We start from the raw sequence: 26,574 nt of genomic DNA on the forward strand, positions 1-26,574 counted from the left end.
GAAACGCTAAGACAAACATGTGGAAAAAAGACTTGTATATATCATTTGAAGAATGGGCATGCAAATGCATTCCGTATGTGTATCTATAAAGGTCCAGGCAGAAAAAATTGAAATCGGGCTGCAGAGAGAGTTTGACACAAGAAATTAGTTACCCAGGTGTTAGAAGCTTTAGGGAGCTGATCCCAGAGACTGATAACTGCAGAAGCAGCTAGTACTCTTAGTGCTGTATGTGGTACAGAAACCAGGAGTGTGGAAAAAGGGTAGTTGTAGAGCTAGTCTCAGAACTTTCAGGGATGCCATATTGCTCTGCAGATACTGTGGACATTTGGACCTTCAACAGGCAGTGGACAAGCTTTCACTGGCGTTCCAGAAGATACCAGAACAACTACCTGTTGCCATGGAGTGCTGAAAAGAGAAACCAGAGGTAGGAAGAGAAATTTATTTTCTTCTTTCCAGTTTTGAGTCTCCTTCAAGTGTCTACCATTGGCAAAAAATAACCAGATCTCAGAGGGCAAGACAGCTCCAGAGACATAGTTTGCAGATTTCCAACATCAGCTTTTCAGAGAAGAGTATAGGAAGGTAGGATACAATCAGAGAAACAATAATAATACTGCTATTACAAAAATGAATAAATGAATCTAACCCTGAAACAATGAAAACAAGGAAAAGTTGTTGAATGCCATTAGGTAATGCAAATAAAAGCCATAGAGAGATACTACTGCACACCCACTACAATGGCTACTATTTAAGAAATAGAAACTAACAACTGTTGGTGAAGATATGGAAGAATAAGAACCTATTATATCATATTGGTAGCAATCTACCCAGGATAAATTTCTAGTGACTTAACTGAGTACATGACTTCACATCTTTAGTGGGTAAATTTAAGGCAGAAAGTTCTTCAAAAGAATTTTAAACATCCTCAGACAGCTTTATTAATGTAGTAATATTAGTATCGATATTTTGAAATTACGTTCTAATATTTCAGCAAAGTAATAAATATAAAATAATATCAGAAATCAAAGTTTCAAGGTAATAAAGATATACAACTAATGATTGCTGAAGTCAAATGTAAGTTCAGGCTGTCTTGATCTAATGAAAATACAGACAAAAATATAACTCCACATTTAATAAAAATTGATTCTCCATTAGTAATAGGAAATAATTATATCAGAAGAAGATATTGAGTTGAATGTATTTATTGGAATACATTCCAATAAAGAGTTACTTTAGCTCTCTGTCAAACAGTTTATGAATAGGGTCATGAGGTCTTATGAAGAGATTTAAATGAAAAATGTTATAATGCAATTAGTATTTATCATTATTATTATTATTTCTACCAATATGTTACTTGCCTCAAATAACTCAGATGTCTGGACTATTCATTTAAAGAAAAGCTATCAGATGACTGTCTCAAGCCCTAAGAACATAATACTTAGGAGTCAAATAGGAGGATCCATTGACAGGTGAAACATATCTCACCCATTTCAGGGATAGTAAGCATCACATGGGAATAAAAAAAAAGGAAAGAAAGAGCGAGAGTGAATAAATCAGAATTGGCAGAGTATTCAAACAGGCATCATTGAGAATATTCATAGATAGAAGTTGATTCTACATCCAAAATGAAAACATGGGAATTATCAAAAACATTCTTCAAAATGTTGAGCATTTTCTCAGTATGATGCATCCATTCAGTGCTTGATAAATTTTATTATTTTCCTTTTTACATATCAGTGTTTCCTAAATTTAAACCCTAGGAGCATAATATGACTTCAGTAATCATAAAAAGGTAACTTGAAAATTACCCTTTTATTTAAAAATTTTTTAATTTTAAATTTAAAACTGTATTTTAAAATTATAAAAACAGAGAAATAAAGTCAAGATTTTGTAGATTTTAATTTAAAATTCAATAAACACTCGTTAAAAAGGAACTATATTTTCTGATTCCACATACTGAAATGACTTAGCATCAGTGAGTATGGTTTGTGCTAGGATTTTGTTCTCTACTCCCATTCCTTAAAGAATTGTTTAACTGCAGGTCTCAGTTAAGAAAAATAATAGATAGAACCCATTTTGGTTTGCTTTAATTGTCAGAATGCAATATACTAGAAATGGATTGGCTTTTACAGAGGATATTTATTATGTTACAAATTTACAGTTCTAAGGCCATGAAAATGTTGGAATTGAGGCATCAAGAGGGAGATACCTTCTCTGAGGAAAGGCTGCTGGCATCTGGGGTTCCTCTGTCACATGGGAAGGCACATAACAATGTTTGCTGGTCTTTCCCTCCTGGATTCTGGTTTCAAAATGTCTCTCTCAGCTCCTGTGGTTTCTTCTTGCTTCTCTTGGGGTGTTTCATTTCCCTCTGCTCTCTCTCCAAAACGTCTCTGCCTTTTATCCTCTCATAAAGGACTCCAGCAAGAGGATTTAGACCCACCTTGAATGGGCTGAGTCACATCTCCATGGAAACAACCTAAGCAAAAGTTCCCACACAGTAGGTCTCTACTCACAGGGTTGGATTAGAAGAAAATAGAATTTTCCGGGTCCCATAACAGATTCAAACCAGCACAGAGCCTATGACATTATATGGATCAGAAATGAGAAAATTTCTCAAAGACTAATGGCGTGTATTTCTATTAAGTTATATCTATGTATGTGTGTACATAAAGATATGGCAGGAAATATACCATGATATAAAGAGTGGTGATCTCTGCAATTTAAGAAAGTGGTTGTTCTAGTTTGCTAGCTGCCAGAATGCAATGCACCAGAGAAGGATTGGCTTTTAGTTCTTCAGAGGAAAGGCAGCTAACTTTCAAGTGAGGTTCTTTCTTACATGGGAAGGCTCAGGGTAATCTCTGCTGGCCTTCTCTCCAGGCCTCTGGGTTCCAACAACTTTCCCTGGGGTGATTTCATTCTACATCTCCAAAGGCCTGGGCTGAGCTGCAAGTGCTGAGATGAGGTATGCTGAGCTGCTTGGGCTGTGCTACATTGAGCTCTCCCATTTAAGCATGAGCCAATTAAGTCAAACATCATTCATTGCAGCAGGCATGCCTCCTAGCCAACTGCAGATGTAATTAGCAACAGATGAAGTTCATGTCCCTTTGGCTCATGTCCACAGCAACAGAACTAGGTGCCTTCACCTAGCCAAGTTGACAACTGAATCTAACTATCATAGTGATTTATATTATTCTCATTTTATTTTCTGCATTTCCAAATATTCTAGAATGTACATATTCTATGTCATGGAAAAAAATAAAACGTTGCTAAGAAAAGTTTTCTTTGTACCTACTTTTTCTGGCTCCAATACTTAAAGCTATAGAATGGCCAAGTTCCTTAACCTTTTTCAAACTCATTTCACTCATTTTCAAAAAAATTAATCATAGTGGCCTCATAAAATTCCCGTTTGGACTTATTTAGATTATATATGTAAAACATTTAGCATAGTACTTGGGTCACAATTTAAATGATTAATACATGTTTAGTATGGCTGCTATCATTACCATTTTGTTTTTATATCAAAAATATCTGGCTTAATTGTTGACCTTTCTGCACCCTGCAAGATAACGTCAACTCTGAAAGGGCAGAGAGCATGGCTATCTTGTTTCCTATGCTACCAACACTTTTCAAAAAATGACCCTGTGGTTTCCCCTACTCTAAAAAAAGTAATTTTAGAACAAAGATTCCATATCCTGAATAGTTTCTTTGAATATCCATGTTGGAATTAAAGTATTCTTTATTCTGTTATTGCCCAATGCATGCTTGTTTACTGGAATAAAAGTAAGATGTGGTAGTTGACTGAACTTGACAAAGTTTCAGGTTACTCCTTAAACCTTGAACTTTTATTAAACAAGATTATTCCAGGATAGCCAATGAAAGTTTAATGTGATTATGTCAATACTAAAACTAAGTGAGCAAAAAGTAAGATAATATCTCTGGGTGGAGCTTAACACCCAACTATTTTACAGCACTCTCACAAACCAAGTACATTCACTTTCTGTGTTTCTGAAGTAGAAACAGAGGTATTGCAGCATGGGAAGGAAATCTTTCTACCTTCTGGTTTTGGGGGTCCTTGTAGCATATTATATTTACATTCCAATTCCAGATAATGTTGAGGAGCCATGGAAAATCATGTGGTTGAATACAAATCTGAAAACCTTTTCAAATGTGGTAAGTTTGGAATTGTATGGATTCAGATGTGCATATGTAACCATTTGATCTGGAGAAGGGAGTGTTCGGTTCTGCTTTGTTTTAACAATGGATTGGTTAACTTATTTAAATAAGTGTTGCTGCCTTTGTCTTTATAGTGGTAAAATTTTGCCTTTAGTGGTTGTTACTACTCTATATATCAGAATCATGCTTTGTGAAAAAGTGAGAAGGCATTTGAGTGTAAGTTTTCCTAAAGATGCTTTATTCAGGTAGTATTAATGTCATTATGTGGTGGTTTGAAATCCTTGTTTTGATGTGGTTTGGTATTTAAGTTTTTCTAGCAAATCAGCCAACATCTAAGTGCATAGCACTGTGTGAGTCATAGACCTCCATGCAGTCGTGTAGGGTCCAGGGTAAAGTCTCAGGGCATGTAGATAGTTCTGAAGGAGGTTGGTTGGCACGAGTCCAGGGTTGACTCTGGAAGGCATGGTAGGCAGGAATGGAAGTGGGGAGCCCTGAGGAGTCACGGTGACTGGCGACCTGAAAGAACAGCTTCTGATGCAGGTCTGCAAAACAGTCTTGGCTTGCTCTTTGGTTTGGCTACACACCAAAGTAGCCCTGGAAATACTACTTATTAATTATTTTGAGTATTTTATTCCTTCCTCATTTTTTTTCCTGTAATCTCTTTCTGAAATTTCACTCAGATGAAAGTTTTAATTCCTAGGTTGTTGTTACTCAACAATTTAAAGTTCTTTCAAATTGTATTAGGCAAAGAAGGACTTGGCCCTGACAGAGAAAATATTCCAGAGGTAGAGAAAAATGATAAATCAGAATTAAATGAATGATTGATCTCATATTGTGAGGAATGCTTTGAAGGAGCTAAGTAGAAGGAAAAGAGAATTATGCTGCCAATGGCAGGGGCAAGGGTACTTTATCTGTAGTCAGAGACAATCTCCTTGAAGAGGAAATATCTGCTTGAAGACCTGAAGAATAGAAAGGAATCAGCCACCTTCAGTGTTGAAAAGGTTCCCAGGCAGAGGTAGCAGCAAGAGCAAAAGTTCCAGCTGCAAAAATGTCAAGTTCAAGAAACTGTAGGAGACACTTGGTACAGTGATGGGGAAAGTGCTGCAATTTGATTTGGAGAAATAAGGTATACAGTCTTCTGTGGGCAATGGTAGTGAATTTTGATTTGATTTTATGTGAAATGTAAAACTATTGATGGTTTTTAAAAAGAAAATACCTTTTATTCTATTTGTCTTCTCTGCTCTATGATTTGGAAGACGGCCTTGTCTTTTTTTTTCCTTAGAGTCTTGCTATTGACTAGTTACTTAGTTTACCAAAAGGAAAGAATTTGTAAATTAGAGAATACTCAATGCCAAGACAAAAATTTTCCATTTTCCCCTGAGAAAGCAGCAACTTAAATGATAAATCCAGTGAGATTTGACAGAGAAAAATGATTGGTTAAGCAAGAAGAGTAGGAAATAAATTTTATAAGGGAGTGGACGGCTAATGAACTACTGAGGAAACTAATTTTGTTCCTCCCAACATCAGCCCCCAGCCTCAGTTCCTGAGAAAATCCTGGTTTTTGGGAAATCAAGGCTCAAGTAGTTAGAACACCCAAGCAGCTGTGCCAGGTGGGAGAGTCACAGGTAACTTGACTCACAGGTAACCTGTGGTGGGTTAAACATGTACACCCTAATCCATCTCTGTGAGTTTGGGCCCATTGTAGAAAGGACCTTTTGATGAAATTACCCCATTGAAGTCATGGCCAAGTTGAATCAGGTTAGGTCTTAATCTTATTGCCGGAGGCTTTTATCAGCAGAATGAAATGCAGACACATAGACAGAAAGCCCTGGAGAGAAGCAGGAAGTCAATGGAATCCAGAAGAGGAGCCAGGAGAGGTCACCATGTGCACTGCCATGTGAGAGAAAGGCCAAGGACCAAGAACAATGGATACCACAGGTTTTGGGAAAGCATCACCTTGCTGACACCTCAGTTTTGGACTTCTCCTAGCCTCAAATCTGCAAGTCAATGAAGTCCTGTTGTTTAAGCCAATCCAATGCATGACACCTGTTTTAGCAGCAAAGAAATGAAGACACTTGTCTTAGGCATGTCTGAGTGATTTCAACATGCACAGTTGACTTAGTATTTATTTTAGTCATGCAATGCCATAAGTTGGCCTTTGCTTCAGACACATGCAATTCATTCAATGCATTTCTAATATTTTTGAGATATTCTTCTCTGGTAGACTTTTATTACATTTATGAATGCAGTATATTTTCAGAGCTCTTAAATGGTACAAGTTAAAAATAAAAATTTTAATATTTTTTCTCATTCATGAAATATCTAGGTTTTATCATTTATTCACTTGGTTCATCTTGATTTTCTTTTTCTAATTAGTTTGATTGGCTTTCCTCAAATGTCTAATAATCTTTGACTATCTGTTTACACTTTTTATTGAAGTAGTATGTTATGAACATTAAACTAAGAATCAAACTGCTAGGGATAGAATCCAGGTATATATCACTAGCTGTGTATTTTCTAGCTGATTTATTTTCATCAGCTCTAGGATGAATATGACCATAGCAACTTACCTTATATGTTAACAGCTAGTTAATATTGAGATAAATATTTGTAAAATGCATAGAATGTTGACTTTTTCAAGGGTGAAAGGACAGGAAACAGGCAGGCAAGTTAATCCTTTGTTTCCCTCTTACTCATTCCTTTCACTCGCAACCTTTCCTCCAAGTCCCCAGGCACATATAATCGCACCCTGCATTTCCCAGGTTTCAAGGAGCTCTCCATCTCTAAGCTAAACCAGTTCCTCCACCTAGAATTTTTTTCCTTCTGCTACTTTTATGGCCAAATCCTAAGAAAAGGACTTACTTTCAAGGATCAGAGAAAATTGTGCTTCTTGTTTGAAAAGTCTTTTCTACTTGCTACTCTCAGGTACTCACCCACTGTCTGCTCCTAAAGTACTTGTGCAGAGATCTAGAATAGCCACTATACGGTTTTGTAGGTTTCCTTATCTGTCTTTCCCTCTTAACTCTGAGACTCCTGAGAAGAGCATTTTTCTTGTTCACCTGTCTAACCCTAATGCTTAGAGGGAAACTTACAAATTTTGTGGAATATGTACTACATTGATCTTACTCTTAATAATCTCTGTAGACATAGTCTGTGTGCTCTCATTCTTCCAAAAAGACCAGAGAGGATTCAGTTGCAAGAATTTCATTCATTTCATTTGGGTATATTAAAAATTGATATATACCAATATGTTTATAGGTCACTTTGACATTTGGAATTTGAATTCTAGAACTGTGTGAATTTTGTTTTTAGGCTACACTTGTGGAGCTGCTGGGAATTAACCATTTTATGGATTCCCTTTCATTCTTCTTGAGCTTTGATGAAGTTCCCCCAACCTCAGATGAAACAGTCACTGTGACTGAGACGACTTTCAACAACATTCCTGTCCGTGTGTATGTGCCAAAGCGGAAATCAGAAGCCCTAAGAAGGGCTATATTTTACATCCATGGCGGTGGCTGGTGTATAGGAAGTGCTGGTAAGGGGATACTTTAAAAATTCACAGTCATTGAGATAGTTTACAAAGTATGTATTACAAAGGAAAATACTGCCTTTGGTAGGTATGTAATGACTTCTACTCAGTGACTACTATCTGCTTGGTATTCTTTCACTTCGTTCTCCTGAAAAATTTTACTCTTCCTTAAAGGTTCCGATCACTTTATGCCATATATGTTTTTCTCATCAACCCTGGTAGAGTTGAGAAGACAAAAGTTCTCCGAATTTTTGCAATTACTCTAAGAGAGCATAACTTGGTATTTTCTCTTATTCTTCAGCTGATGTTACAGGATGACGTATAATGTTCATTCATTTCTTCATGTATTACTTTGTGTCAGCCAACAGTCTAGGAAATTTGGATATATCTTCAAACAGACAAAAATCCTTCCTTTCTATTTTTTTAAATCTATTTATTAGTATGTATTTCCATACCATAAATCCATCCAAAGTGTACAATTAGTAGCTTAGTATAACACATAGTTGTACATTCATCACCACAATCAATTTTAACTTTTTTTTATTGCATTGTATATCATATATACAGAGCAAAGAAATAAGAATCAGTAGTTTTCAAAGCACTCTTCAACAAGTGGTTACAGGACATATACCAGAGTTTGTCATGGGCTGCCATATGATCCTCTGGTATTTTTCCTTCTAGCTGCTCCAGAATATAGGAGGCTAGAGGGCTTAAATACATTTTTATCATCACAATCGATTTTTTTCCTTCTTTTTTTGTGGATAATAACGTATATACAAAACACTATAAATTTCAAAGCATAGCACCACAATTAGTTGTAGAACATATTTTCAAGTTTGAACATGGGTGACAGTTTCATAATTTTAGGTTTTGACTTCTACCTGCTCTAAAACACTAGAGACTAAAAGAGATATCAATTTAATGATTCAGCATTCATATTCTTTCATTAAGTCCTATCTTCTATGTATAATTCCACCACCACCTTTGATCTTTCCATACCTCTCTTTGGACTTGTTTGGGCTATGGCCATTCTAAATTTCTGAATTTGGAAGGGTCTGTCAACAGTATGGGGTAGGAAGATGGAACTATCTGATGTTCTGGAGAGACTCGGCTAGGATTCAGGGCTTATCTCAACCAGGGACCCATCTGGAGGTTGTAGGTTTCTGGAATCCTTCTGGAATCTTATATATTGCCCTAGGGGATTTTTAGGATTAGCTGGAATGGTCCTGGCTGGGGGTTGGCAGATTATTATAGATAGCAAGCTCTACCTCAAGCTTATGTAACAGCAACCTCCTGAGTAGCCTCTCGACTCTATTTGAACTCTCTGCCACTGATATTTTATCAATTACACTTCTTTTCCCCCTTTTGGTCAGGATGGAATTGGTGATCCCACAGTGCCAGGTCTGGATTCATCCCTGGGAGTCATCTCACATGTCGCCAGGGAGATGTTCATCCCTGAATGTCATGTCCTACGTAGCGTGGAGGGCAATGATTTCACTTGCAGAGTTGGGCTTAGAGACACTGAGGCCACATCTGAGCAACAAGCCAGAATCAATTTCAAAACATTTAAGAAATACTCCATATCCCTTAGCAGTTACCTCTCAATCCGTCTCTCCTTCCCCAGCCCTACATAACCACTAATCCAATTCTATTTCTATAGATTTACGTATATTTGCATTTTATACAATGGAATCTACCATATGTAGTGTTTTGGGTCTAATTTTTTCACTTAGCATATATTTTTTTAATTATTGTTCTGTTATCTTTTAATTTGGGAGGTTATAGCTTTACATAAAAGTCATGTAAAAAATGGTGTTCCCATATACTCACAAATTGCTGATGCTTTGCATTGGTGTAGTACCTATATTACAACTGATGAAAGAATATTAAAATATTACTGTTAAGCCTCATCCAGTTTGCATTAATGTATTTTCCCACATACCACCCTATCATTAATGCATTGCAATAGTGATGCATGGTTGTTTTAATTCATGAAAGAACATTCTTATATTTGTACTATACCCACAGTCATCATCCACAATAGGAATTCACTGTATTATACAGGCCCATGTTTTATCCTCTAACTTTCCTTCTAGCAACAAACAGGACTCAGAACTTCCCTTTTCAACTACAGGCATAACGTTAGTCCAATTGCATTAGGTGCACCGACAACAATGTACTACCATCACCACTATCCATTTCCAAACCTTTACAATCACGTAAATAAAAATCTGCAGAAATAGAGCCTAAGCTTCCCATTATCCACCCCCTTTCTATCTTTAGCTAACTTGTATTCTGTGTTCTAACTCTATGCGTTTGCTTATTGCAATTAGTTCATAACAGTGAGGTCACACAACTTTGGTTCTTTTGTGTCTGGCTTATTTCATGCAACATAATGACCTCATGGTTCCTCAGTGTGTCACATGCATTGAGATTTCTTTTCTTTCTACAGCTGGATAATGTTCCATCATATATATATACATCATATTTTGATCAACACTTAGGTTGTTGATGGACACTTGGGTTGTTTCCATCTTTTGGCAATTGTAAATAATGCAGTTATGAACATCAGTGAGAAAATGTCTGTTTCTGACCCTGCTTTCAGTTCTTCTTTTTCATGTGCTTTTTGGCCATTTGTATTTCTTCTTTGGATAAACGTCTATTCAAGTCTTTTGCCCATTTTTAATTTTTTGTCTTTTTATTGCTAAGTTGCAGGATTCCTGTATATATTCTGCATATTGGATATGTGGTTTCCAAATATTTTGTCCCATTGAGTAGGCTACATTTTCACTTTTTTGACAAAGTACTTTGAAGCTCCAAAATATCTAAATTTGAGAAGGTCCCATTTCCCTATTTTTTTCTTTTGTTGTTTGTGCTTTAGGTGTAAAAGCTAAGAAACCATTGCCTATCATAAGTTCTTGAAAATGCTTCCCTACTTCTTCTTCTAGGATTTTATGTTCCTTTCTCTTCTATTTATATTTTTGATCCATTTTGAGTAAATTTTTGTTTATGGTGTGAGATAAGGGTCCTTTTCCATTCTTTTGCATATGGATATCCAGTTCTCCCAGCACCATTTGTTGAAGAAACTGTTCAGTCCCAGTTGAGTGGACTTGGCAGCCTTGTCATATATCAATGGCCTTAGACATGAGGGTCTATTTCAGAACTCTCCATTCCATTCCATTATTTATCATATCTAACTTTATGCCCATACAATGCTGTTTTGACTATTGTACTTTTGCCATATGCTTTAAAGTCAGGAACTGTGATTCCCCCAATTTCATTCTTCTTTTTCAAGATGTTACTGTTTTTCAAGATATTATTTGAGGTCCCCTTACCTTTTGAAATAATGCTGATAATTAATGTTTCCATTTGTGCAAAATAGGCTTTTGGAATTTTTATTAAGATTGCGTGGAATGTATAAATCAGTTTTGGTAGAATTGACATCTTAATGATATTTAGTCTTCCAATCTATGAACACAGAATGTCTTTCCTTTTATTTATTTCTTTTAGCAACTTTCTCTTACTTTCTGTGTTCAGGTCCTTTACGTAAGTGGTTAAATTTATTTCTAAATGTTTGATTGTTTAGTCACTAATGAAAATACAATTGTTTTCTTGATTTTCAACTCAGATTGCTCACTACTAGCATATAAAAACACTATTGATTTTTGCTTATTGAAGTTGTATCCCACCACTTCACTGGACTCATTTATTATGTAGTACCATTATGTTGATTGTTTGGTACTATATATAAGATCATGTCATCTGCAATAGTGAAATTATACTTCTTCCTTTCTCATTTGAATTTCTTTTATTTCTTTTCTTACGTAACTGGTCTGGCTAGAAGTTCTAGCACAATGTTGAATAATAGTGGTGACAGTGGGCATTCTTGTCTGGCTCCAGATCTTAGAGGGAAGGCTCTCAATTTCTGCTATTGAGTACTGTGTTAGTCATGTGTCTTGCATATATGCCCTTTATCATGTTGAGGAAATCTCCTTGTGTTCCTACCAGTGAATTATTTTTGTCAAGAAAGGATTTGTATTTTGTCAAATTCCCTTGCTACATCAAGTGAGATGATCATGTTTTCTCCCCTCTTCCATTTGTTAATGTGTGTTAAACTAATAGATTTCTTGACCCACTGTTGCATACCTAGAATTAAACCCATTTAATCCTGGTGTGTATTTTTTTAATGTGCTGTTGGATTTGACCTGCAAGTACTTTGTTTGGGAATTTTGCATGTGTATTCATTAGAGAAATAGGTCTGTAATATTCTTTCCTTGTAGTATCTTCATCTGGCTTTGGTATTAGGCTGATGTTCATGTAATGGAATGAGTCCTGTAGTGTTCCCTCCTTTTCAATTTTTGGAAAATTTTGATTCTTCTTGGAGTTCTTGGAATTTTTCCTACAATGATTGATAGAATTCCCCTGTGAAGCCATCTGGTCATGACTCCCAGGGGTGCACATCTCTCTGGCACTGTGGGACCTAACTCCAGGGGATGAGCCAGAATGAAGTATCATCAAATGAGAAAGCCTTCTTGACCAAAAGAGGGAAGAGAGAAATGAAACAAAATAAAGTCTTTCTTTGTTGAGAGGTTTTTGATGGGTGATTCCATCTCTTCCCTTGTAATTGGTCTGCGGAGGTCTTCTGTTTCTTCTAGAGTCAATGTAGCTTGTTCATATGTTTCAAGTAATTTCCATTTCATCTAAGTTGTCTAATTTCTTGGCATGTATTTGTTCATAGTATCCTCCTTTGATCCTTTTTATTTCAGTGAGTTCAGTCGCAATGCACCCCTCTCATTTATGGTTTCATTTGCATCTTCTCACTTTTTTATTTGTTAGTCTAGGTAAGGGTTTGTCAATTTTACTGATCTTCTCAAAGAACCAAGTTATGGTTTTGTTGACACTGTCTATTGTTTATTTAAATTTCAATTTCATTTATTATTGCTCTAATTGTTATTATGTATTTCCTTCTGTTTGCTTTGAGAATAGTTTGCATTCACTTTTCTGATTTGTCGGGGTGTGTAGTTAACATTTTATTTTACCTATTTCCTCATTTTTAATGTAACCTTTAGAACTATAAATTTGCCTCTGAGCACTGCCTTTGCTACTTCCCATAAATTTTGATATGTTGTGTTCTTGTTTTGATTTCTCTCAAGATATTTACTGCTTGCACTTGCAGTTTTCTCTTTGACCCACTGATTATGTATTCCTTAACCTGTGAAGCTTATTCATGCATAGGAAAACATAAGTCTACTGATAATTATAGCTAAGAGTCGCCCCCAGAGAACCTCTTTTGTGGCTTAGATGTGATTTCACTCTAAGTTAACTTGGCAGGTGACGTCACTCCCTTCCTCCTATGTGGGACATGGCTTCTATGGGTGTAAATCTCCCTGACCCCATGGAACTTGACTCCTGGGGAGGAGCCAAGATCTGCATCATAGGAATGAGAGAGCCTTCTTGACCGAAAGAGGGAATAGAGAAATGAGGCAAAATAATGTTACAGTGGCTGGGGGAGTTCAAACAGACTTGAGAGATTATCCTGGAGATTATTCTTACCATTACATAGATATCCCTTTTGAGTTTATGGTGTATTGGAGTAGCTAGAGGGAAGTACCTGAAACTATTGAGCTGTGTACCAGTAGCCATGACTTGATGAAGACTGTATAACTATATAGCTTTTACAATGTGACAGTGTGATTGTGAAAACCTTGTGTTTGATGCTCCTTCTATCCAAGGTATGGACTCATGAGAAAATAAATAAGCATAAAAAATAAGTAAATAATAAGTGGAGGACAAATAATAAAAATTGGTATTCAATCCAAGGAAGAGCTAAGGGGTATGGGATGTATGACTCCTTTTTGTTTTTCCTTTTTATTTTTTTTCTGGAGTAATATAAATGTTCTAAAAATTATCATGATGAATATACAATTATGTGATGATATTGTGAGCCACAGATTGAATAATATGTCAGATTGTATGTGTGTAGCTAGTTCTTATAAATATATTTTTTTAGAAAAAGAGTGTTTTGTTTAGCTTTCATATACTTAAGAATATTCTGGTTCTCCTCCTGTTGTTGATTTCCAGCTTTATTCCATTATGGTCAGAAAAAGTGTTTTGTATAATTTCAATCATTTTAAATTTATTAAGACTTGTTTTGTGACCCAACATGATGTCTATCCTGGAATATGATCCATGAGAATATTCCTGTGGAGAAGAAGGTGTAAAGTTTTATGACGATATTTCTGCTTGGTGGCTTGCCCCTTTTACTAACATAGAGTGTCCTTCTTTGTCTCGTATAAAAGTTTTGCATTTAAAGTCTATTTTGTCTGATGTGAGTGTAGCCACCCCAGCCCTTTCTTCAATACTGTTTGTGTGGAATATCTTTTATCCAAAATTTCACTTTAAACCTAGTTATGCCTATGGGTTTAATGTGGGTCTTTTGTATACAGCATATAGAAGGATGATATTCTTTTATACATTCTCTTTTGTGTGCCTTTTGATTAGGGAGTTTAGTCCATGAAGCTTCATTGGTTTACTGTATAGGTGGTCCTCATTTCAACCATTTTAACCTTAGGTGGTTATCTGTCATATCTTATTTTTGTCTTTTTACCTTTTTAGTTACCCTTCTGAAAATCTTCATTGCTGCAGTCTCTTTCAAGCCTCCTCTCCTGTTTTCCCCTATTTGCTGTTGATGAACTCTCTCAGTTTCTATTTATCTGTGAATACTTTAAAATCTCCTTCACTTCTGAAGGACAGTTTTTCTGGATAAAGAACTATTGGCTGGCCATATTTCAACCTCAGTACCTTAAATATATCATGCCAGTGTATTCTCACCTTCATGTTTTCTGTTGAGAAATTGGCACATAGTCTAATTGAGGATCCCAAGAGAAAAGTATCACTTTTCTCTTGCTGCTTTCAGTATTCTCTCTTTATCTTTTGCATCTGGGATTCTGATTAGTGTGTGTCATGGCGTATATCTAGTAAGATTTATTCTGTCTGAGGTATGTTGCAATTCTTGGACACATGTATTTATGGCTTTCATAAGAGTTGGGGAATTTTCAGCCATTATTTCTTCAACTATTCTTTCTGTTCCCTTTCCGTTTTCTTCCCTTCTGGGACACCCATGAGTACTTTGTGCTGTCTCTTAAATCTCTGAGACCCTACTCAAATTTTCCCATTATTTTCTCTATCTGTTCTTCTGTCTGTAAGATTTCAAATATTCTATATTCTAGTTCAATAATTCTTTCTTTTGCCTGTTCAAATTTACTGTTGTATGCCTCTAGTGTATTTTTAATCTCTTCTGTTGAGCCTTCATTCCTATAATTTATGTATTGTTTCTTTTCATACTTTCTAATTCTTCTTTATGCTCACCCAGGGTCTTCTTAATGTACTTTACCTCTTTAGCCATATTTTCCTTCATCTCCTTGAATCAAATTTGGAGATTTATTTGAATATCTTTGATTAGTTGTTTCAAATTCTATGTTTCTCCAAAGTTTTAATTTGTTCCTTTGACGGGGTCTTATCTTTCTGTTTCTTAGTCTGGATTGCTATCTTTTGCTGATGTCTAGGCATCTGATTATGTAAATGAATTTACTCTGAAGGTCAGTTTCTCTCTCTTGGCTAGGGTTTTATTGTTGAATGGCTTTGTGTTAAGCCTCTTTTTTGTGGCATTTGGTTCAACTTAATCTAGACCATTAGTATTGTCCGACTTTCACTGATCAGATTGTCTCAGCTCTTCTTCATCTGATTCTTGCCCGGGGAATGAGTACAATTTCTTAAAATTACATAATGTTTACAATATTTCATCCCCAGAAGAAAGCTTCTCTATCCTCTTTTTTCTTCTCTGAGATTCTTGATCTATTCTGTTTGTTTTTGTTTTGCCTCCACTGTGTTTTTTCACATACCCCCACCCACCCCACTTTCTTTGCCTCTAGCTGCTTCTACCTGGAGGTCAAATTCTGGGAGGAGTGACACCCCAGAGAGACCTTTCCAAGTCAATGTTTCTCAGCCAACAAAGGGCCAGAGAGCAGAAAGGGAGAGAGGACAGTTTCAAAGAGCCTGGGCGAGAGACCCAAGAAAGACATCAAAAGTCTTTTTGATGGCCCTTCATAGCGTGCTCTCTTGGCCTGTTCAGCAGATGGTGCCCGTCAGTATACTGTTTCCTGCAGACCTAGGGAGGCTCTGCATCTTTGAACCTTCTCTGCCTTTTCCCCTGTCAGTGGCAGTGTTGAAACAAAGGCTGCTGCAGTCCCTGTCTCAGGTGGCCTAAAACAGTAGTTCAGAGCCAGGATATATTGATCTCAATTTGCCAGTCAAAAGCTGTAATCATTACTTGGGATTCCCCACCTCCAAACTGTTCTTGGGTAAAAGGGCTTCCACGTCCCCCTCCTTCCATAGTAGCCAGACTGAAACTGGACCTGAGGCAGCTCTCCCTGATTATGGGGGGATGGGAGCCAGCCACTGCCATAGAGGATGTTCCTCACAGTTCTTTACTGCAGTTTCTCGGCCTCTTTGTCTCACACTTCCCTGGATGCTGTACATTACTCCACTGATTTCCAGAGCTCTGGACCTGTTATTTCAGACACTTTCTGCCTGACCATTAGATGTTTTGGAGGAGGAGTGCGTTCTAGTACTCCTTATTCCTCCACCTTCAATTCCTGTCTTCTGGTAGGTCATAATCTAAAAAAGAGTATCACTAGTCAAGCAATCAATCAAACCATGTGTAACAAAGTGTCAAGTATAGAAAATAATATATCAGAGTTATCAGGATCAGGTGTGCAGGTTGCAGACCTCTTTCCTTATTTTCTTGGGGGCATAGAGGAAGGAGCCCTGAATGCAGATTTCTTGAAGTATAGAAATACAGTCGAAATAGGAAGTGGAAGGACTGTGATAAAGGTTCCATTGTATGACTCTCAGAAAAGCATCGAAACCTTTGGTTCCCAGAGTCCTCGATAATTCAGTTTTCTACCTCAGATGGATGAAATATTGATTGACTGAGGTTATGGAGTTTGAATTGGGAATTATGATAAGAACTCTGAACTTCAGAGAGGAATAATAAATTAGTCTAGACAAGAAATGTTGCAGGCTTGAGATTAAGCAAAAGTTTCCAAATGAGTGGAAAGTTAGGGGATATTGAGAAAGAGAGAAGTGAGAGGCAGAGGGGGAGAGATGGAAATATCAAAGGTGATTGTCTCATCTCCTTTAGAATGACTGACAGGGTGATGCCTTATCCTTGAGGAATGCAACCATGACTTGAGGGAGGAATGAGCTACCAGCAAAGCACTGTGAAGAATCACTTAAAGGAATAGATGATAAAATGAAAAGGAAGTCAAAAAGCATGACAGTCTCAAGAAGGGGTAACAATTAAAAGTACTGTATGGCATAGAGATGCAAAGGTAGATACGGCTGGAAGTGTGTCTCTTGAATGTTGAGATTCAGTAGAATATTTTCACATAGAAACATAACTCAGCTAAGAATAAGTGAGAAGTGTATGTAAATGGAAAGGATGATTTTTGGCTTTAAAGTTTCTTAATGGTGAAGAATAAGCAAAAAATGACAGGTTGAAAGGAGAGTAAAGTAAGAGCATATTATTTTATTTTATTATGTAGGAGAGACAAGGACAAATTTGTAGACTGAGGGATATGAAGGCAGTACATAGAAATTTGTTAGAGAAATGCATGAGCTTGGAGTGTTGAATGATACAACAATGTTCCAAAGGAAATAGGAGGGAAGAAGATTCAGAGCATTGGATATGAATAGGAAAGCCAGAATTAGATGAGAAGAAATTCATGTCTACATGCTGGAGAAGAGAGGAAGAGGTAAGGACCAGTCTCCGCTAAATATATTTTTATAACAGTAGTGCAGATGAGAGTAGTAAATAAAGGTGGTCCAGCTTTGTGTTTTCCACACATTAAGGAAGCATAATTCTAACCCACTTATTTTTGAAAGTTTTTTCTATTTCTTTCATGCAGCCATAGGTGGTCATTCTGTATTACCACAGTTCCTCCTATATGTCCTTGGCTCACACGACTTGACACAGGTCAAATCAAGAACTTGTTCTTTCACCTTTGTATGCCCATTTCCTAGCAAAGGGACAAATCAATACTTCCTCCAGTTAGGGAGTTGAGTTAGTCTTGTCAAAAGTGAGGCTCGTTTAGAAGAGCAAATGCTCAAGTGTGCAGCAAAAAAAGAGAAGAGGGATAAAGGGCAATTAGAAGGTTCACTGAGCAACTCAAATTCTGTTGAATTGCTGATGTATTTTTTCTCATGGGTAAATGTTAAATTTTTCTCCTTCATATTTTTGGTGTGGAACAGATGTAGAATTGCAGAAATATATAACACGTACAACAGAATTTCTGTGAGGGAGAAGTATATCTCTTCGTTTGTCTTTTCTCATTAATATCCTGCTTTTCTTTCAGCTTTCAAAAGTTGTGACCAGCTGTCTAGATATACAGCAGACAGACTTGACGCTGTTGTTGTATCAACCAAGTAAGAGCTGTGTTGTTTTGTTTTCAAGCCTGATGCTTTACATACAACGATTCTTTCCACCCTCTCGGCTATATGTGCTTATATAAAAATGTCTTCCTGATGACACTGACTAGGCAATGGAAAGTAAAGTCTAGGCCTGGATTGGTTGGAGTCAAAGAATAAAACCTCTGTGAATGTATATGTGTATGTGTGTGGTTGAGGAATGATGAGATAAAGAAAAAAAAGCTTTTCCACATAAACTTAAACAATATCATCCATGGGCATAACTATTTTTACTGGATGTCATCTCTACCCTTCATTTACATTATCTTTAAGAATGAATGGCTTGGAGTCAGAGGATCCTCTATTAAAGTGAGTCATAAATAATTCCTACCTCAGGAGGTGGAGAAGTTTAAGTGGTATCATTTCTGAAATGGTCTTATCCTAAAGTTTGTCATTTGATAAGTCTGAAATATTAATGTTTGTTACCAAATTAAACAAATAAGCAAAGCCAATTTTAATAGTGAATAAGAGAGTGTTAGGAAAGAACGCTTAGGTAGAGAATCACAATAGAAGGAAGGGGTTTGCTAGGTAGATGTGCTTGAGAGCTGCAGGCTCATACTACACTTCAGAAAATGCAGGAAAAGTTATTGTTAAGACCATTTGTCGAGTAAATCATTACTATAAAGTTGTAACAAAGTCATGCTCAAGATTTCATTGTAAGTGATGAATAATAAATACAAAATTAAACAGAATAACATTGAAAAAGGTAAGCAGAAAACCTACCCTTATGCTATTTTGTATTCCAACTTTAATTTTTATGTATTTATTTACTTTTTTGTGCATGGGCAGGCACCAGGAACCAACTTTATTTTTTAAAGATGGTTTTTCTGAAGATATTGTACGACATAAACCTGTGTTTGGGTTGTCAAAATGACTAATAAATCACATGTAAATAAAAGATAAATATACTTTAAAATTTCTGTGCAAGCACATGCTTTGCTTGTGAATATACTATTATTTACTTATATTAAAGATAAATTATTGAACTCCATAAAAATATGGATAATTTTGACAATATTAAAATTAAAGTGGACAACAAACACATGAAAATATGCTCAACATCATTAATCATTAGCAAAATGCAACTCAAAACAACAATGAGATTTCTTCACACCCACTGAGATACCTATAATGAAAAAGCAGCTAATAACAAGTGCAGGTGAGGACATGGAGAAATTGGAATATTCCATACTGCTGGTGAGTATGTAAATGTTGCTATCACTATGAAAACAGGTTGGCACATCCTCAAAAACTTACACATAGTGTAACTCTATAACCCAGCCATTCAACTCCAAGGTTTATATACAAAGGAAATGAAAACATATGTCCATATTAAAAAAAACATATAGACAATTGTTCATAACAGCATTTTTGTAATAACCTAGAAGCAGTAACAGCTAAAATGTCCATTAGGTAATGAATGGATAATTCAACGAATTCAAATAATATTTGTCAATGAATAGGAATACTGCATAAGAATAAACCTTGGAAATATCATGCTAAATGAAAGTCCAGGGCTGCAAACATCAACACTTTAATATGTAGTTGAACTGTGATGTTTTGATACGGTGGAGTTCCTTTCAGAAATAGACATGCAGCAATGTGGATGAGAATCAGTAAGATAATGTTGAGCGAACAAAGGGGGCACAAAGGAGCACATGCTGTATAATTCTATTTATTTAAAGGACAAAAACATTCAACATTCATTTAAGGTGTTATAAGTAAAATTAGTGGATACTTCATGGTTTGGGGGAGCTGCTGGATGGAAGGATGAAGGAGGTTTCTAGGGTGCTGATAATACTCTACTGATGATCTAGGTGCTGGTGATATGCCTGTGTTCAGTTATATAATTAATACAATTGTACACTTGTGATATGTGCTCTTCCAGGATGTGTCTATGCTTTAGAAAAGTAAAAAAAAAAAAAAAGTAAATGACATAGAAAACATGTTTTCCCTCCACAGTTACAGACTAGCACCTAAGTATCATTTCCCGGTTCAGTTTGAAGATGTATATAATTCCCTAAAGTGGTTCTTACGCAAAAAAGTTCTTGCAGAATATGGTGTGAATCCTGAGAGAATAGGTGTTTCTGGAGAGAGTGCTGGGGGGAATTTAGCTGCAGCAGTGGTGCAACAGGTATGATGCTTGTCATTTGTTTGTGTGTTTTTTAAATCGTCTACTTAAAAACTTATTCAATACATATATTAACATATAAATGTAAATTTAAGTATAGTAACTATTTTTGTAAATACTAAAGAGAATATTAAAAAGAATCTTTTAAACATTAAAATGACCCTATCCTGTCATGGTTTATTGTTTCTATCTTAATGAAATGGTAATTCTCTGCATAGAATAGGTTCAAATTTACCTAAATCTATTCGTTAAAAATTAATTTTTGACAGTTAAACAATATTGAAATTATATATGTCAGTTAAATAATATTAAAACTATGTGTATGTCAGTGAAATACTAATCAGCTGAATGAGATTATATGAACTCAGACAATAACCTCCTCATTCTAATAGAGGACCAGATAGATTCAATAACCTCAATGGAACATTGTGAACATTCTATAAATTCTTCTTTTACTGGAATAATATTCTAATTTTAAAAATTTATCAACAAATGCAAATATTTCTATGTTACTTGCAAAGTCTACCAGGAGGAAATAATACAAACTGTTCAAAGGTTTCCTGTTATATTTTTCACAGGTAAAATCAGTTATTTTTATCTGCTATTTTAATAATTGCAAAACTAGAATAATAACCAACAGCCCTTTTCATCTCAGATTATATGTAAAAAGTGTGTTTTATTATTTTAGGAATGGAAACACACTGTTACTGATTGTCTAAAATCTAGAAAGTTTACCCATGGGTAGAGGGAGCCAGGGTTATGCTACCCTGAACCATTGCCACAGGTACAGAAGTTTGGATTTTATCAGTTGAGTCTAATTATACACCAAGGTTTTAAAACAAATTCTTTTTTTAATTTCAGTGATTAATATGTTTGTTATATTTATTTATACATTTTTTGCACACCAAAAAATATTTTGGTCTCTAAACTTTGGACAACATTCTCAAGACGAAATGGTATTGTTGGGCTTTGTTCCAATCACAGCCTAGAACATATTTCTGAACCTTCTCAGACGTGGAATTCTTAGCATTGCTATGAATCCTATGATGCAGGTGAAAGTGCACTTGATTATATACTAGGACACCAGCATTTTCTTGCAATGAAGTAATTTCTAGATGTGATGATATTGGCCAGGACACTAAATCTTTGTAACCATCATTTGTCTCATGTAAGAGGTAAACAACTTTACAGAGTTGTTGTGAGGGTCAGATAACTTGTTTTATATAAAAATGCCGGTAGCCTTTTATGATCTTTACAAGTAATCTCCAAAATGTCCAAATGGCCTATTTTGACCTCTGAAGTTAAATATGTGGAGAAAATACCACTATTTGTAAAATATTTGGAGTTATAATCAGTAGTATCTGCATTTACTGTGAAAGTTAAATACATCTTTAACAATATATTGTACACTTTGAAACATATGCAACTCTGCTCTTTAAAGTACTGTACATGTTTTCAAAAATTCAAACATTTTTTAATATTTCTTTCCTACCTATAGATCATTATTTTTGTCCATTTTGGTGTTTTTGCACCTCTCTTTGCAGATACTGATCTTTATAAGTATTAGCACATTAGGTCTGATGCAGGTAAGGATGATGCTAACAGAATGTTTTACACAGAGAGCCTGTCCAAATCGCTGAAAATCAAACATTTCCCTTTATCATCAGCATCAAGTCAGAAACCCTGTGAGTGATCCTTTCTTGCCAGGCAAAGCCTATTGGTATACTAGGGCATTTAAATAAATTCTTATAGGAAGTAAAGAGAGAGGCAAAACGTATTCAACTTTATGGACTTCTAGTTGTCATTTCGTGGTAGAGAGGGTAGGACCATAATTTTCTAAGAAGTTTTTAGATCATTTTGAAGAATTGGAAGAGGAGAACAATAAACCCATTTTGCCTTAAATAACAATATCCTTTAATTATGATGCACATAGTTTTAGAAGCCCATTTTAAATTTTAGAAGTTTTTTGAGATGTTATATTTCTGTGACTAGATTCTTTTTGAGATTACAAATTTATATATAGATGATCTTGTTACAGTAATTTATTGTTTTAAAAGGAAAGTAATTTATAAAACTTATCTTAATTATTTTTCAGCTCTTAGATGACCCAGATGTCAAGATCAAACTCAAGATTCAGTGTTTAATTTATCCTGCCCTTCAGCCTCTTGATCTAGCTTCACCATCATATCAAGAAAATTCACATTTTCTAATGCAGAAAGCATTCGTGGTCAGGTTCTGGAGTGAATATTTTACTACAGACAGATCACTTGAAAAAGCCATGTATTCCAACCAACATGTACCTGTGGAATCAAGTCATTTGCTCCAGTTTGCTAATTGGAGCTCCTTTCTCCCTGAGAGATTTAAGAAAGGACATGTTTATAAGAATCCAACTTATGGTAGTTCTGAGCTGGCTAAAAAATATCCAGGATTCCTAGATGTGAGAGCCGCACCCCTTCTTGCTGAGGACAGCAAATTACGTGGTTTACCCCCGACCTATGTCATGACTTGTCAATATGACGTTTTAAGAGATGATGGACTCATGTATGTCACCCGACTTCAAAATGCTGGAGTTCAGGTGACCCTTAACCACGTTGAGGATGGATTCCATGGAGTACTTACATTCCTGACATTTAAAATTGGCAAAAGGGAATTAAATCACTATATTAGTTGGCTAAATGAAAATCTATAGTAAAAAGTTTATCAAGCACATTTTTTAAAAATAAACAAATCTCAAAACATCACAAAATCCAGATGTTAGAAATTGGTTTCTGTAGGAAATGATCTACTTAAGATCAACATATGCATAATAATTCTTATCATGAATTGTTGCTTTTCTGTTTTTATTTCTTGCTCTGAGGGATTTCATTCCATTCTGCTATTTCACTAGATTTTTTCACCTTCTAGCATTCATCTTACAGTTATTTATATCTTATTTTCTTGTATACACTCTCTGTGTGTTGACCACCATTTGCAATTGTGAGAGTATCAGTGTCAGCAAATATCGCCAAGGGTTTCATCAATGTACCTTTAGTGACTGAAACACTCCTAATCAATAATAAGAGTTAAATGACAATTCTTTTCAAAAAGTTGCCTCAGGACAATGCCATTAGATTACCACAGTTCATCTTCTGTGCAGCTCCTCTAGAATCCGGTTCCCAAGTTTTAACTATTTAATAAGAAAAGTCACCATGGAACTTTGAGGAATTAGATGCTTTCATGTGGGGGAGAAGTTAGAGAAATATGCTTAGTAAAGACCAGAAGGGTCACTGGATGAACAATGACTTAGGAATAGCCAATAATTACAAATAAGGATGTAGCTTACCAAGGAGAGAAAAAAAAGCCCAGACAAATTTAATCTGTGAGAAGTCCAAACTGGCATTACAGAGAAGAAGGTGTATTTGTCAGGGTTCAGCAGTGAAACAGAACTGACAATTAAATATAAATATGAATATGAATATAAATATATGTATAAATATTAGGACTCATTATAGGAATTGGATCATATGACCATGAGGATTGGCAAATCCAAATCCTACAGGGTATGCTGCAAGTTGGGAACCCCAAAAGGTTTTGATGGAGTTCCCAGAAGCTGGCTGGCTGAAGTAGAGATAGAGAATTTTCTTTCTGACTGCTGAAATCATCAGTTCTTGTTCTGAGGTCTTCAACAGATTGGATGAGACTTCTCTCACTGAGAAGGCAAGCTCCTTGTTGATTGTAGATGCAATCAGCCATAGAAGGAATCAACTGACTGATGATTCCAATCCACAAAATACCCTCATAGTAACAATTAGGCCAGTGCTTACTTGACCAAACAACTGGACACCATAACCTGGCCAAGTTGATAAGTGAATGTAACCATCACTTAAGATAAATTAAATTGGTTGTGTTTCAGACCTGGGCAGAATTAGTTGTATTAGATACTTCTCCCTGTATCTAATATTCTAGGATTGTTGTGACATGGCCGCCACTACCTACATGGAAATCTGGAAAATAGAGATTTTGTAGTTGAGAAAATTGTATTTTCTTTGTTGAAGAAAAGAAAAAAGAACAGATTGACAACTAGTAGAGTATGCCACAAATATCTACAGCCTTTCCTTCCTTAGGCAGAGTATGGGGAATATTCAAGTCACAGAAAACACAGAAGTGTAAAACACTCATTACCCAGAGACCTCAGGCGTGTCTCGTTACTTAGGGTTCCTCCCTTGGCCTCAAAGATCCACTGCTCTATTGCAGACAGTTGGCCATATAGAAAATCAAGAGTTAATTATGCTAATTTGTTTTGCATAGGAACCAATCAGTAACTTCATTCATCCCATATCTCTGATAAATGTCAACACTGTAAAGAACATTTCACATTCTACAAAAGAACCACTGTGACTTTTTGTAAGTATTCACCCTAATAGACTAACCTCAGTCTATATATGACACTTGCCCCATATATGTATGTGTAGGTAGTGAGGAGGGGCAAGGGGTGTTGGATCTGCACAAATTTCCACTGTGCCAAGAAGGCGCTCAAGGATTTAGAAACCCACTGGGCTCCACGGAACATGAGGCACAGAAGTCAGGAGCCAGGAGCCAGAAGAAAGGATTTAGTTTTTCTGTGTGCTCTCTGCTCTGAGCTCTGTGATGTGGACCTGAGGAAAATCTACCTCAACACGCATCAACATGGAGCAGTGAGGAAAACAAGGTGCTGGTGGCTAGGACTTTTTAGCACACAAAAAGTTGTGGATTCACCAAATTCCAGGATATCACCAAATCTACTAGTTTCTGCTCCGTAACTTATTTCTATCCCTCTAGTTTTTAAAACTTTTCATATGTTAGCATATCTTTTCCCATCCCCCACCCCCACCCCACACTGGACAGACACTGGGGATTGAACCTGGGTCTCCAGCACGGTAGTCAAAAATTCTGCCACTGAGCCTCCAACGTACCATCCGTATTTTAGCTTTTTTATGGTATTGGAAATATGGTCATTTTATGTGTAAACTATTATTTATTTAATATATGAGGATACTTATTTTGGAATATTAATGTTTTTCTTTCTAAATTCTCCATTTAAATGAGAACTCCATATATAGTTGTTCAAATGGTTGTCCAGCATTTTCCTGGTGTGCAATTACACCTCTTGAAAATAGTGAAATCATACTTGCCTTGCCACACTTGTTGTTTATACCTTTCAGTAATTTAAGCACAGAGTATTAAACACTTTATCCACTATTTCTTTCCTTGTATATTTTTTAGGTGTTTCAACAAACTTGTTTCTGGCATTTAATGGAGCTCTGAATAGGTATGATGCATGCTTTTTTTTTCATTTTCTTATTGATAATTTGTTCATTTTTTTGGTAATTTTATTAGCGTGTATATCATTGATGGATTTTGGTCAACCGTCACTAAAATAAAGCTTCAAGTCTTAATTTTCAAAGTTATTCTTGAATTGTATTTTAAAATATTATTTGGGTTCATTGTTTTGCTTTATTACTTGGATCGATGATGCATATTTATTTATGTCCATTATATGTATATTTATTTATGTGCACACATTGTCATTGTATGTTTTTTAAAACTATATCATTTTCTCTCTTAAACTTTTCAATCTCTCTGTATGTTTGTTTCTATTTTCTTTTGTATGTCTTTTCTTGAGGTTTCAAGTTTCTCTTTCTTATTCTGTACAGTCTTAACTTTTTGATTGCCTAATAATTTTTCTGTCAATAAGACTGTTTTAAATAAACATATCTGCCCTCTGAAGACAAGATATTAGAGATTTTAAATGCGGTCCTTTAGGTACTGATATGATTAGAAATCTACTCTTTTTGTAAAAGTATTTGCCTCAGTATAATTACATTTCCTTATCACTGTAAAATTCACTTCTTAATGTAAACCTATTTCTGTGCTATGGAATCAGAATTAATTCCAAAGATCTCTTAGGTACTTTAGGAAAAGGCAGCCTTGTGGCAAATTATGATAACTGAGGTGAGCAAGGAGCCAGCATAAGGCACTGGCTCCATGTGTGCAGTGGCTCATGGGGTAGGTAGCACTCAGGACATGGAAGAAATGCTAAAACCAAATGGAAAAATTTAAATCTCTGAAAGTTCTTGGACCTAGTGGACCAACCTGGGGGAAAACTGAAAGAGTTGGCATGTAATTAGTTAAATTATTTGTGTCTTTAGACCATGAATAATAAGCTGAGGTGACCATAGGGTGTGTGCTATTTGACAAT

The 26,574-nt window shown here is 35.8% G+C and overlaps 1 protein-coding gene across 1 annotated transcript; it reads left to right on the forward strand.

The window, feature by feature from the left end:
* Positions 1-4,015: 4,015 nt before the first annotated feature.
* On the forward strand, positions 4,016-23,532 carry LOC143684114 (arylacetamide deacetylase-like). Its single transcript, XM_077160804.1, has 5 exons — positions 4,016-4,167; positions 7,483-7,705; positions 18,115-18,184; positions 20,189-20,360; positions 22,453-23,532. Exons 1-5 carry the CDS (start codon positions 4,030-4,032, stop codon positions 23,044-23,046), a joined length of 1,197 nt encoding a protein of 398 aa, XP_077016919.1. The 5' UTR covers positions 4,016-4,029; the 3' UTR covers positions 23,047-23,532.
* The last annotated feature ends 3,042 nt before the right edge of the window (positions 23,533-26,574 follow it).

The sequence above is a fragment of the Tamandua tetradactyla genome, chromosome 5, assembly GCF_023851605.1.
Source record: "Tamandua tetradactyla isolate mTamTet1 chromosome 5, mTamTet1.pri, whole genome shotgun sequence".
Lineage (NCBI taxonomy): Eukaryota > Metazoa > Chordata > Mammalia > Pilosa > Myrmecophagidae > Tamandua > Tamandua tetradactyla.